This window comes from Mustelus asterias, chromosome 5 (genome assembly GCF_964213995.1).
Source record: "Mustelus asterias chromosome 5, sMusAst1.hap1.1, whole genome shotgun sequence".
Classification (NCBI taxonomy): Eukaryota; Metazoa; Chordata; class Chondrichthyes; order Carcharhiniformes; family Triakidae; genus Mustelus; species Mustelus asterias.
Genome location: NC_135805.1, coordinates 140,234,133 through 140,246,730, shown reverse-complemented (window position 1 = coordinate 140,246,730; position 12,598 = coordinate 140,234,133). Strand labels below are relative to the sequence as shown.

The 12,598-nt window shown below is 41.3% G+C and overlaps 1 protein-coding gene across 1 annotated transcript in view; it reads left to right on the top strand.

Moving 5' to 3' along the window:
- The window catches only part of ero1b (endoplasmic reticulum oxidoreductase 1 beta), an 84,865-nt gene that overhangs the window by 48,268 nt on the left and 23,999 nt on the right, over positions 1 to 12,598 (top strand). Inside the window, exons 7-11 of the mRNA XM_078213414.1 lie at positions 2,066 to 2,186; positions 3,318 to 3,364; positions 5,522 to 5,533; positions 8,167 to 8,193; positions 9,534 to 9,626. Of these exons, the coding sequence (XP_078069540.1) occupies positions 2,066 to 2,186; positions 3,318 to 3,364; positions 5,522 to 5,533; positions 8,167 to 8,193; positions 9,534 to 9,626 (300 nt within the window). The remainder of the gene's footprint in view (positions 1 to 2,065; positions 2,187 to 3,317; positions 3,365 to 5,521; positions 5,534 to 8,166; positions 8,194 to 9,533; positions 9,627 to 12,598) is intronic.

Genomic DNA, 12,598 nt, shown 5'->3' with positions numbered 1-12,598 from the left:
GTTTTGTCCTGGCTGGCACCAAACTTCTTAAATGTCATGGAATTGCACTCATCTAGGCAAGTGGAGAATGTTTCTTTACAGTTCTGATTTGTCTTGTAGATGGTGGAAAGGCTTTGGGGAGTCAGTTGATCAATCATTCACCACCTGATCTCTTGTAGCCGTTGCATTTATGTCGCTGCCCCTGAGAGTTTCTTGTCATTACCGCATTTAACTATGGGAATGTTGTTGAAGGCCAAGGGCAAGTTGTCAGACTCTTGCCTTGTTGGAGTTAGGTGGCAAGCACCAGGCAAAGCCCATCAGCCCAATCCTAAATATTGTGCAAGTCTTGAAACAGTCCGTGCCTGCATGCAGCATTATCTGAGGAGTTGCAACATGAACTGAACACTGGAGAGTAATCTGTAAAGTACATAAAGTGATAAAAATAAATTGTACCCGGGTCAATATCTGGAAGAATACATCTCATTGTAAACTCTGAAAGAATTTGTTTTGGTTGGAGGTGAGCTGCTATACTCTCTTTACTATTCTACAGTGGGAAAGCAAACCAATTAATTAGGTGACCTTGTTAGTTGGTCTGCAAAACCCTGACCTCCATGTGACTTGTTATTTTAATTCCTCATCTAATCTGTCTTCGCTTCCAATGTTGTATCCGGTGAATTCAGCACACGTTCTGGAAGGAGGGGCAAGTGGAGGCAGGGATCATTTGTCAGAGTACAGTGCAATCTTCTCAAAAAATTTCTAAGTGTCATAAAGGTTTGAAAACGGAAGTGTGCCCACACCTGGGTTTTTTTAGGCGAGTTTGGCACTGCAATTTTCCTACACTCTTGTCTGTTTTTCTGACAGCAGAAAGATTTGCACTGGGGGGGGTGGGGGTCGCATAGCCTAAGCACGTCAGTGAAGCTAGCTTCAGAGCGCTCGGGCCATTGCACACGGTGCCCTGATCTCCCGGTGAACTGGGAGGCCTTCTCCCAAACCACCAACCCACCCCCAATCATGCACGGCATGCATGCACGCATCAGCTCCCGGGGGATCAAGACCTTCCCGATGGATCCCTTTCACAGAGGCCAGGAGCTTCAATAGCCTCCGATTTCCCTCCCCTCGTGCAAATAAGAGTTTGCGCCCTTTCTGCAGGCAAGGCCAATCTCGCTGTCAAAACATCCTTGTGTGCAAGGATGCGAACTGGGGTTTTAGGCCTTGCACGCAATCTTACCAGTTCACCCTGCCAATCAACCAATTTAGTGAGCCAGTAAGTTTGTGCCTGAGGTCTGGGTCTGTGGTGTGAACATTTTTTTGCAGGCCTGACAGACCCGTTGTGTTTTCTCAACTTCGTTTGTTTAAATGCAACTTTTGCATTTTCAATTTTTCTTCTTCATCTCTTCTTTGCCCACCATCCCCACATTTTTTTATCCTTGTCTTTTTTTTGTGCTTTTGATTGATTTGCACATTCTTGTGTCTATTTTCTTTGGGTGGCACAAGTTAGCACTGCTGCCTCACAGTGCCAGGAACCTGGGTTCAGTTCCAGCCTTGGGTAACTGTCTCTGTGGAGTTTGCACGTTCTCCCCATGTCTGCATGGGTTTACTCGGGTTTCCTCCTACACTCCAAAGGTGTGCAGATTAGGTTGATTGGTCATGCTAAATTGCTCCTTAAATGTCCCAAGATGTGTAGGTTAGGGGAATTAGCAAGGTAAATACATGGGATTATAGGGATAAGGCCTGGATAAGATGCTCTGTCAGAGTCGGTGCAAGCTTGATGGGCTGAATGGCCTCCTTCTGCACTGTAGGGATTCTATGATTTTGCATTTCTTCACTTGCCTTTTATAAGCAGTTCCTGGGTTACTCAATATATTTAACCTCCTTGCTACAATTGACGTTTGTTAATTAGTTTCCTCTCTTTCTAAACTTAGCAAGTTGTCTTTGTTCCGATGAAGGGTACACACACCACTCCCAGCAGAAATGTCAAAAATTTGTCTTTCTCATTCATAAATGCTGACTCGCCTCATGTGTTTCTTCTTATCTGTAAATAAACTAAGCATTATTTCCTGAAAGTGAAAATAATGTCTCTCTACAGATGAGTTATCGCCTGATGCTGAATATATGGATCTTCTCCTGAATCCAGAGCGTTACACAGGATATAGGGGATCATCAGCTTGGAGAGTGTGGAACAGCATCTATGAAGAGAACTGCTTTAAGTACTTCCTTTCAATTTAATCTAAATTAGACATTTGAAGTAACTTTCTGATTCCTTTTGCTTGGGGTGGGTGGTGGTGATGTTTGGGTTAGAATTGCAACTGATAATGTATATGTTTTTTAAAAAGTTTTAAAAATATATTTAAGGGCTCCTGTCATTTATGTTTTTACTTTAATTTGTGATCAGTGGACACTAAGGGTTTGTGTATCTGTCCAGCTGTGAAGCTTTATATTGCTCTTACTAAAGGTTCTCAGTTTTGGGGTTGATGGCGACTATCACTTTTCAAATCCTCAAGTTAACTATAAATTCCCCCATCATATTGTATGTGTTTTTTTTTGTGCATAATCTTTTACGGTGCACTAATATTTTTAAATAGGATTGTCGTGGAAATTTCTGAACTCTGTCTATTTGAGACTTGAACCCTTTGGATCTGTTCAGCCCAAGTTAAATATAGTCCCTTTGCTCAGCAAAGAGGTTTTAAGATACGATGTTTGGTTCTTTGTTGATTTGGAATATTTAGTAGCTGGCTCAGATGCCAATTTATCCAACTACACTTTCCGTACTAATGCTTGTCCCATCGTGTTGAGTTATTCAAGTCTGGTTTGCTTTCAGGACACAAGCTCAACAGTTCCACGACTGAAGGAGAACACAAAGTTCTAGATTAAAGCTTCCATCGTTGAAGATCTCTAATATGGCCCCTGAATCCCATTCTGCATAACTACGACTTTTGTTCTTATCTGCACAGAGTTAGCGACTGTCATGCTTTAGTAATTGATGCATTTTATTTTGGAACAATTCCCTAATTGAGGCTGAACGTTGCTGAGCATGATGTCGCTGACTGCATCTGCACATGTGCAGAAAGTGTTCCTGTAGTGTTGTGAGGTTAATAAATGCAGCCTTTTTTGGTATTTTGAAGGAACAATGTTAGGTTGAGAAATCTTATCTCCTGCTCTTAATGTCTTGACATCCACCTGTACCTGTAGAAAGGAGTTCAGTTTAGATTAGGGCAAAATGTTACTCAAGGTTCTATCTGTGACTGAAGCATGTCTTGCCACTCATCCTGCGTGTTACAAAATGTTACAGCATTGTTGAAACCTATGCTTACAAGCAACTGACTGAATATCTTTTGCAGGCCTCGTTCTGTATATCGTCCTCTGAATCCACTAGCACCCAGCAGAGGTGAGTTTATGTACAAATTCTGTTTTAACTCTGGTGAACATGTAGAAATTACAAGTGATTTGTTTCAGACAGAGCAAACATTTGTTTTTAAATATTTCTTGACAAGGTTATATTTATTGCTCATCGCTAATTGTCCCAGGAAGTTGTTGATGGTCCTTTTTTAGACAGACCAGTTGACTTGTTAGAAATTCAGTGACAAACGCACGCAATTGTCTGCCTTTGATAAATGGAAAACTACAAACAATTCACTTATAGTTCTCCAATAATTGAATTCTCAATATTTTCTATGTACTGGCAGTGGAATCATTGAGAAAAGGCAATATATACTTTGAGTTAAAATGGTAAACTCTGACAATTGTGGAACTTTAGGATATTTAAAGCTGGTTTATAAATGTTGTCATTACCACAGGCATTTTAAAATGCTTCCTAAAATTCAGCTCAAAGTTGGCACTAACAGGAGTTTGACCTGCCTATGATCTTGTCATTCACTCATTTGGGGACACGCAAAAAGACAAAGTGGTAACTATGTATTCAAATAATGCAGTGCAAGGAAATCTGTTTCCAGTTTGCTTCTGTGCCTCTCTTCGGGCAGAGGCTAGGTTGAAGTGCTACAAATCATAGCTCCATGCAGCTGAGATTCAAAGTAGCTGGTGGCACAGTGGCTAGCACAACTGCCTCAGTGCCAGGGACCCGGGCTCGATTCCCAGCATGGGTCACTGTCTGTACGGAGTTTGCACATTCTCCCGTGCCTGCGTGGGTTTCCTCCGGGTGCTCCAGTTTTCTCCCACAGTCCAAAGACATGCAGGTTAGGTGGATTGGCCATGCTAAATTGCCTATTAGTGTCAGGGGGACTAGCTAGGACAAATACATGGGGTTATGGGGATAGGGTCTGGGTGGGGTTGTGGTCCATGCAGACTTGATGGGCTGAATGGCCGCCTCCTGCATTGTAGCATTCTACAAAGCCCTTGGGGAGTTGGGTGTCAGAGAAGCCCAGGAGCAGCTGATAGCTCTGTAAAACTGAAGTAAGGCTGCCAGCTCTGTAAGGCTGGTAGTTGGGGCAAAGAGAAGTGGTGAGCAGTGGATATCTGCTCAGTACAGCTAGGTAGCTGGAATTGTGCAGATAGTTAGATGCTGGGATGCTGTCTGGCCAATCAGTCGAAAGTAGCCTTGAATGAAATGATTGAGCAACAGGGAGGGGAGTAGTCATTGGGGCAATTTGGCATGAACTCTTGATGCCTGACAACGATTGCAGGAAAAAGCAACAAGAGGGCTTCCAAGCTAACTTGGAGCAGATGTATTCCTCATGAGGAAGACAGATGAAAGATGTGATTGTGAATACTGACATCTTGGTGGGTCACTGAGAAAATTTGTGAAATCTGTCTTGGTTGTGTCTGCCATTTCATGTGCAGTTTGTGTGTTTGACCACAGTTTGCATTAATTCATGTTACCCCATGTTAATTTTAGATGTTGGAGTATCACAGATAGTATTAACTGCTGGCTTTGACTCTTCTGTTTGTTTAAAAGCATGGTATTTTGTGGTTTTATTCTCTTGGTAAACACCTGGGATTTTAAATTTCGTCAACAAGTTACCGATCCTTAACTGGATTGTATCAGTAGGCAGAAGAAAATAATAAAATTGTATTGACATAAAGTATCTCAATTGTCTCAAAGTATTTCACATACGCTGGCTTACTTGGAAGCACACTGGTTGCTGAATCATAAGTTATTTTGCATGTAGCAAAATCCCATAAATGGCAACAAGATGAATGATCAGCCAATCTATTTTCAGTTATCTTGAGGGGAAAAATGTTGGCCACAACACTGTGAACTCGGTGTTCTCCATATAGTAGCATGGGACTTTTATTGTCCCTGAAATCACCTGCGGCTGCTAGACAAGCTTTTGTTTAATGATTCCTGTAACATTGCATTGCACATTCAGTGCTGTACTTGAATGCCAACCTAGGTTGTAGCCTGAAGTCAGAGTGAATCTGAAGCCCACAGCCTTCTAATCAGAGGTAACCAAGTACCAACTAAGCCGGTCGGATGCCATACATCTACACAAGCTAATGTTTTATTTTTATATGTTGATTTTACTTTTAGTAAATATTAAAAATGATTTTAATTACCTGAAATTTATTCTTTATTTTCTCTCTCCAGGAAATGATGATGGTAAGAACAAATGAAATGGCAACAAATATGTGAACTTGTTGATGCAGTTTCTGCAATTTGGTTTGTAATGGAAACCACTTTTTTTAAAAAGAGAAGCATATACCCTATCATAGTGGGTAAAATGATTTGCCCTAAATTCCACCGGTCTTCACGGTGGAAGACACAAATAGTTGACCGAATATTAGAGATAGAGAGTTGGTGGGAGGTGAGGTCCTTAATACAATTATTGTTACTAAGGAGGTAGTGCTTGGTAGACTAATGGGACTGAAGGTAGACAAGTCCCCGGGCCCGGATGGAATGCATCCCAGGGTACTGAAAGAAATGGCTGAGGTAATAGCAGATGCGTTAGTAGTTATTTATCAAAATTCGATGGACTCTGGGGTAGTGCCAGCTGATTGGAAAACAGCTACTGTTACGCCGCTGTTTAAAAAAGGAAGTAGACAAAAGGCGGGTAACTACAGGCCGGTTAGCTTAACGTCCGTAGTTGGGAAGATGCTGGAGTCCATCATTAAAGAAGAAATAGCAGAGCACCTGGATAAGAATGGTTCGATCAAGCAGACGCAGCATGGATTCATGAAGGGAAAGTCGTGTTTGATGAAGTTACTGGATTTTTATGAAGATGTGACTAGTGCGGTTGACAGAGGGGAACCAGTGGATGTGGTGTTTTTAGATTTCCAGAAGGCATTCGATAAGGTGCCTCACAAAAGGTTGCTGCAGAAGATTGGGGTACACGGAGTTGGGGGTAAGGTGTTGGCGTGGATTGGGGATTAGCTATCTAACAGGAAGCAGAGAGTTGGAATAAATGGGTGCTTTTCTGGTTGGCAGTTGGTGACTAGAGGCGTGCCGCAGGGATTGGTGCTGGGGCCTCAACTGTTTACAATTTACATTGATGATCTGGAGGAGGGGACTGAGTGTAGGGTATCAAAGTTTGCTGATGACACGAAGATGAGTGGGAAAGCGAATTGCGTGGAGGACGCGGAAAGTCTGCAGAGAGATTTGGATAGGTTGAGCGAGTGGGTGAGGATCTGGCAGATGGAATATAACGTTGGCAAATGTGAGGTTATCCACTTTGGAAGGAATAATAGTAAATTGGAATATTATTTAAATGGAGAAAAATTGCATCATGCTGCTGTGCAGAGGGACCTGGGGGTCCTTGTGCACGAATCGCAAAAACTCAGTCTGCAGGTGCAGCAGATGATCAAGAAGACGCATGGAATGTTGGCCTTTATCGCGAGGGGGATAGAATATAAAAGCAGGGAGGTCTTGCTGCAACTATACAAGGCACTGATGAGGCCGCAACTGGAGTACTGTGTGCAGTTTTGGTCCCCTTATTTGCAAAAGGATAAATTGGCCTTGGAGGGAGTGCAGAGAAGGTTCACCAGGTTGATACCGGAGATGAGGGGTGTAGCTTATGAGGAGAGATTGAACAGATTGGGTCTGTACTCGTTGGAGTTTAGAAGGCTGAGGGGTGATCTTATAGAGACATATAAGGTAATGAAGGAGCTGGATAGAGTAGAGGTAGAGAGATTCTTTCCACTTAGAAGGGAAACCAGAACTAGAGGGCACAGCCTCAAAATAAGTGGGGGCCGGTTCAGAACAGAGTTGAGGGAGAACTTCTTCTCAGAGGGTGGTGAATCTCTGGAATTCTCTGCCCATTGAAGTAGTGGAGGCTACCTCGTTGAATATGTTTAAATCACGGGTAGATAGATTTCTGATCGCTAAGGGAATTAAGGGATATGGGGAGTAGGAGGGTAAGTGGAACTGATTCGCTTCAGATCAGCCATGATCTTGTTGAATGGCTCGAGGGGCTAGATGGCCTACTCCTGCTCCTATTTCTTATGTTCTTAAATTAGTTTTAATCAAAAATTATACAGAATTCAATTTTCACAATGCATTGAAATGAAGCATTTGTTAACTCATAAATGTAACTTCTCCTCTAGCCATTTAAAATTCATACCTTTTGATCAAAGTTGCCTTTAACTGAAGTAAAAATAAATTCTGCACTAGAACGAGGCATTTATTCAAGCTGGTTATCTTCATTTGTATATAATGACTCTGGTTGTACACCACTGCAATATTGATGAAACAAATGTGCTTACTTTTCACCCTTTCAAAGGAATAGTATAAATTTGTTTTACAAGATAAATGCCCCACTCGTCTAATTGGTGTTATAAAGAAGCTGTACAGACCAGAAAATTGCTGGTTCAATCATTGATTAGTCCTAAATTAGCTAATCTCAGCTTGGGTGGCAGAGGTGATATTATTACTGATCTCAAGTGTCTCTGATTTAGGGAGTGGAAAATTAAGGTTCCTACTATTGGTTGGTGTTCAGTGCCCTTTGCTGGAAGATACACGTGTACATTCAGTGAGAACAGCTTTAAACTCGGCTGTGATGTCCCACATCATCTGATAATCTACCAGCTCTTTCTGGCTTGGTTTACACTCACTGACCTTTTGGTAAGCTTCCAAGGATCTGCTGATGCAAGTGATAAAAACTCCAGTATGAGTTTGTGCCTTAAGGACAGGAGAACAAAAATTGGTGGAACAATTCTGTTATACTTTGCTTATGTTGAGTATGGGTAGCATGTTTCGTATCTTTTGCCATAAATAGCAATTTATTTTTATATCCACAGGTGAATCTTTCTACAAGTGGTTGGAAGGTAATAACTGAATACGTGTATGAAATGCTTGAAAAATCCATTAAGTTAAAGCTATCTGGAACGGCCTTATTGAACTGTTTGACCAGCCAGATGGAAATGTAAATAAAGAAATGCAGCCAACATTTTTGAGTGGTTTCCTAATTCACCCATATCTAGCACTGAGCGTCCATGGTTTAGTTAGGTGCTCAAGTGTGACAGCAACCATATCTTTAATCATGATTTCTTAATGCAATGGAACAGGTGACGGCAAAAACAAAGTACATTCTGTTAATTATTACAAGTTCAAAGGCTTTGTTGTTAGATTCAGTTCAAAATAGATTTCATGCAGCTCAGTGCCACTAGTCCATATCCCTAGGACGTTTACAATTGATTAGTTGTAGCAAGGCTGCAAGGAATCCTTGTAAGGGCTTTATAATTTGTGCAAGACCCTCCTATTTTCTGAAGACTCTTTAAATAGTCACTGTCTTAAAATCAATATCCTGAAGTGATGCAAAGCTTTTAAAACTCTACTCAAAACCCTATGAAACATTGAAAGCTTGCCATCATTATGTAATATTTTACCTTATGTGAACATCGCCATCATCTATCCTTTTTAAATATCGTTCGTATTTATCATGTAAAACAGAATTCTTCATGTAAAGTTTTCTATTAATGAGATTAACCATAAACATAATGTTTCAACATCAGCTTTTGGTAACCTGCAAGAGTGAGACAACATCTCATTAGTTAAGACACCCACGCCTCCATTGAAGAGCCCAAGCACCTAATTTATGATTCAATTAGACAAAAGGCTGTAAAAATTACGTGCAAACTTTCTAAGGTAAACTGTTCTGTGGTGCATCTTAATAGGGAATAAGTGGGTTAAGGAATCTTAAGTGGGTTATGTGGAGAGGCGTTTTTTATTTTTCTAAAAACAAAATTGGTTGAAGATACTGGAGTTAATTAAAAGGCTGACTTACGATACGCACAATTCTGAACTGCAACTTGAATTTTGTTAAACTTTCCTAGTTTCTGAAGAAATATCAGAAGTCTTACAGTTTAATCCATAGAATCCCGACAGTGCAGAAAGAGGCCATTCGGCCCAACGAATCTGCACCGACCACAATCCCACCCATCCCTACCCCCATATCCCCACGTATTTACCCTGCTCGTCCCCCTGACAGTAAGGGGCAATTTACCATGGCCAATCAGCCTAGTCCACACATCTTTGGAAGATATGTGAATGTATGTATGTGAAGGTAGATTTATATATTCTGTAAATAAAATACTATATTTTTATGCTGTGAAATAAATTAACTGCACTCTGCTTCTACTTACGATGCAATTTTTTGTATCTATAGGTCTATGCCTTGAAAAGAGAGTATTTTACAGGCTTATTTCAGGGCTCCATGCTAGTATCAATCTACACCTCAGTGCAAAGTATCTCCTTGATGGTATGTATGAATAATTTCCTCATTAAAGTTTGAAATATTTCGTTCAGACCAGAGAGCTATTTACTGGTGAATGTGCAGTGTGCTTCGCTATGTGAGCTGGAGTATTAGGATGTACATTTTGTCAAATTTTACCTTGGGTAGGACATGGGTGCGAGGCATTTTCATATACTGATACAAGGAAAATTGAAATCTGCAGCTCCTCCTAATTATTTCAAGAGAAACAGCTTGGAAGCAGTTTGCCCATGTAACTTCAAATTGAGAATGATGAGAAGTGCAGAGGAGAAAAAAATGTAAAATGTTGATATTTAGATAATTACATTGCTTTGGAAATGCGAGGGTGTGAATAACTCAGCCATGTTATTCAGTGTGTAGCATAGCAGAGCCATATCAATCCATAAGGACTTTGTTTAAAATCCTTCTTAGTTGATTTCAACTGGTATGGCGGAGTGGGCACAGACCTCAGCACCAAGGATTAGGGAAAGAGGAATGAACCATGGTGCTTGTTTGATCTACGCTGTCTTAGCAATCCATACAAGAGGTATAGTTATTGAGTGAGAGGACACAAGTGTGCGAATCAGCAAGAGCAGCAGTGGGGGGTTAAAAGCTTGGAGACGGAGCGGGAGTCACAGAGCAGTAGCAGGGTTTAAACATAACAGTAGCCAATCAACCAAAGAAACAATTGAGATGTGATATCACCAGAAGCAAGTAGGTAGGAAATATTCACCAGCCTATCTAAAATAAGGATTAAAACTGGTGTTTTTTCAAAGTAAAACTTTGTATTATTGGGATTTATATATAGTAGTAAGATTTACTGGAAAACAGTAAATTGGTTGGTGTGTAACTGCTTTTGGAATATGTTGGTAAAGAGTTGGAATTTAGAAAAACTTTAAAAATAACTCTTAAGTGGCTTACAACCATAATTGAGTATAAAATGCTAGCAGAAGGGAAGTCAGAATCTAGCAAATCTATTATTTTGAGTGGGAGGGTTTATTGGATTTCAGTTGGTACGGTAAGTGCTGCTGAGAAGAGGCATTAATTTCAAATTAAAATAGTTCATTAGTTACATAAAACAAAGATGATTGGGAGGTGATGTGTTGCAACTGCGGAATGGGATCTCCTGGACGCCTGTGTGATCAAGGGCAAACATGTCTGCTGTAAGTGTCAAAAACCTGAAGCTTCAGCTCAGATTCATTGAACTGGAGGCAGAGCTGCAGACATTGCAACATATCCAGGAGGGAGGGGAATGTTGCCTGAACGCTTTGTTCCAGGAGGTAGTCACATCCCTTTGGTAAGGGTCTTATAACTTGGTCAATCATCAGGGATGGGAGGATATGACTACGAGTAAGGCAGGCAAGGGAGTTACGGTAGAAATGGAGGAACCTTGGCCTTTGCAATTGTCCGTTGGTTTTGAGGTTCTTGCAGACTGATTGGATGAAGGTGAGAGCTGTGGCTATGGCGCTGTGGTGCAGGAAACCATTCAAGTGGGGGGAAATGTTGTGGTAGTAGGGAACCTTATATTGTTCTCTGCAGCCGAGAGTAAAAGGTTGTGTCGCCTGCCCGGTGCCAGATCTTGATATCTGCTCTGGCTGGAGAAGGGAATAGAATTTGCAGTGGATCCAGTAGCTGCGGGTCATCTAAGTACCAGTGATGTAGGTAGAACCAAGAAAGGGGTTCTACTGAGGGGAGTATAAGCAGCTAGGAGCTGCTTATGAGAAAACAGAAAATAAGGGTATCTGAGCCATTGGCAAAGGGTAAAGCAGATTAGAGTTAAAGACATAGCTCAAAGGTTGATGTGGAAGAAATGAGTTTTGATTCCTCTGGCACCAGCACCAGCAAAGTGGGAGCTGTACCGTCAGTACAGTCTTCACCTGAACCATGCTGGGGTCAGTGCTCTGCCAGGTTGTATAACTAGACCAGTAGAGTGGCATGAGGAATTAAATTAGAGAGGAGAAGGCAAGAGTGAAACATAGCAATAAGAAATGGTGGTTATAGCATGACAGGAAGAAACAGCATACAAGCTTAAAAATGTACCAACAGGTAAGGCTAGAGCGCAAAGAGGGCCCCCTCCTTAATCAATCCCTTTGTCCTCCTTTTCTGAGTTCTAAACAGCTCCCAATCCTAGAGTCTGCTGTTTCTTGCCAATTTGTATACCTCTCCCTTGTATCTAATATTACCTTTTAATTTCCCTTGCAAGCTATTGGTTAGCCACTTTTCCCATTCTATTTTTGCTCCAGATAGGAGTGAATAATTGTTGCAGATCACCCATGCACTCTTTGAATGCTTGCTATTGCCTGTCCACTGTCATCCCTTTAAGTAATGTTCCCCAATTCGTCATGGCCAACTTGTGCCTCATAACCATCATAGTTTCATTCTAGGTTCAGGACCCTAATATCAAAATCCACTACACTCAAACTGAAAGCAACAACTATATAAAGCCTTGGAGAGACCACTCCTGATGTATTGTGTACAGATTTTGTTTCCTTACCTAAGGAAGGACATGTATGCTATACAACAAGTGCAATGAAGGATCAGAGGTGACCTGATAGAGGTGTATAAGATGTTGAGAGGTATTGATAGAGTGGATTCTCAGAGGCTTTTACCCAGGGCTGAAATGGTTGTCACGAGAGGCCACAGGTTTAGGGTGCTGGGGAGTAGGTATAGAGGAGATGTTAGGGGTAAGTCTTTCACTCAGGGTGGTGGGTGCGTGGAATCGGCTGCCAGTAGTGGTGGTGGAAGCAGATTCGATTGAGTCTTTTAAGAGACTTTTGGATAGGTTCATGGAGGTTAGTAAGATAGAGGGTTATAGATGAGCCTAGAAGGTCAGGAAATTGTTCAGCGCAACTTGTAGGCCGAAGGGCCTGTTTGTGCTGTAGCTTTTCTATGTTCTACTTTTTGCATGTGAATTTAGCAATTAAAAAAGCAAAGTTTATTTATTAATCACAACTAAGGCTTACATTAACACTCCAATGAAG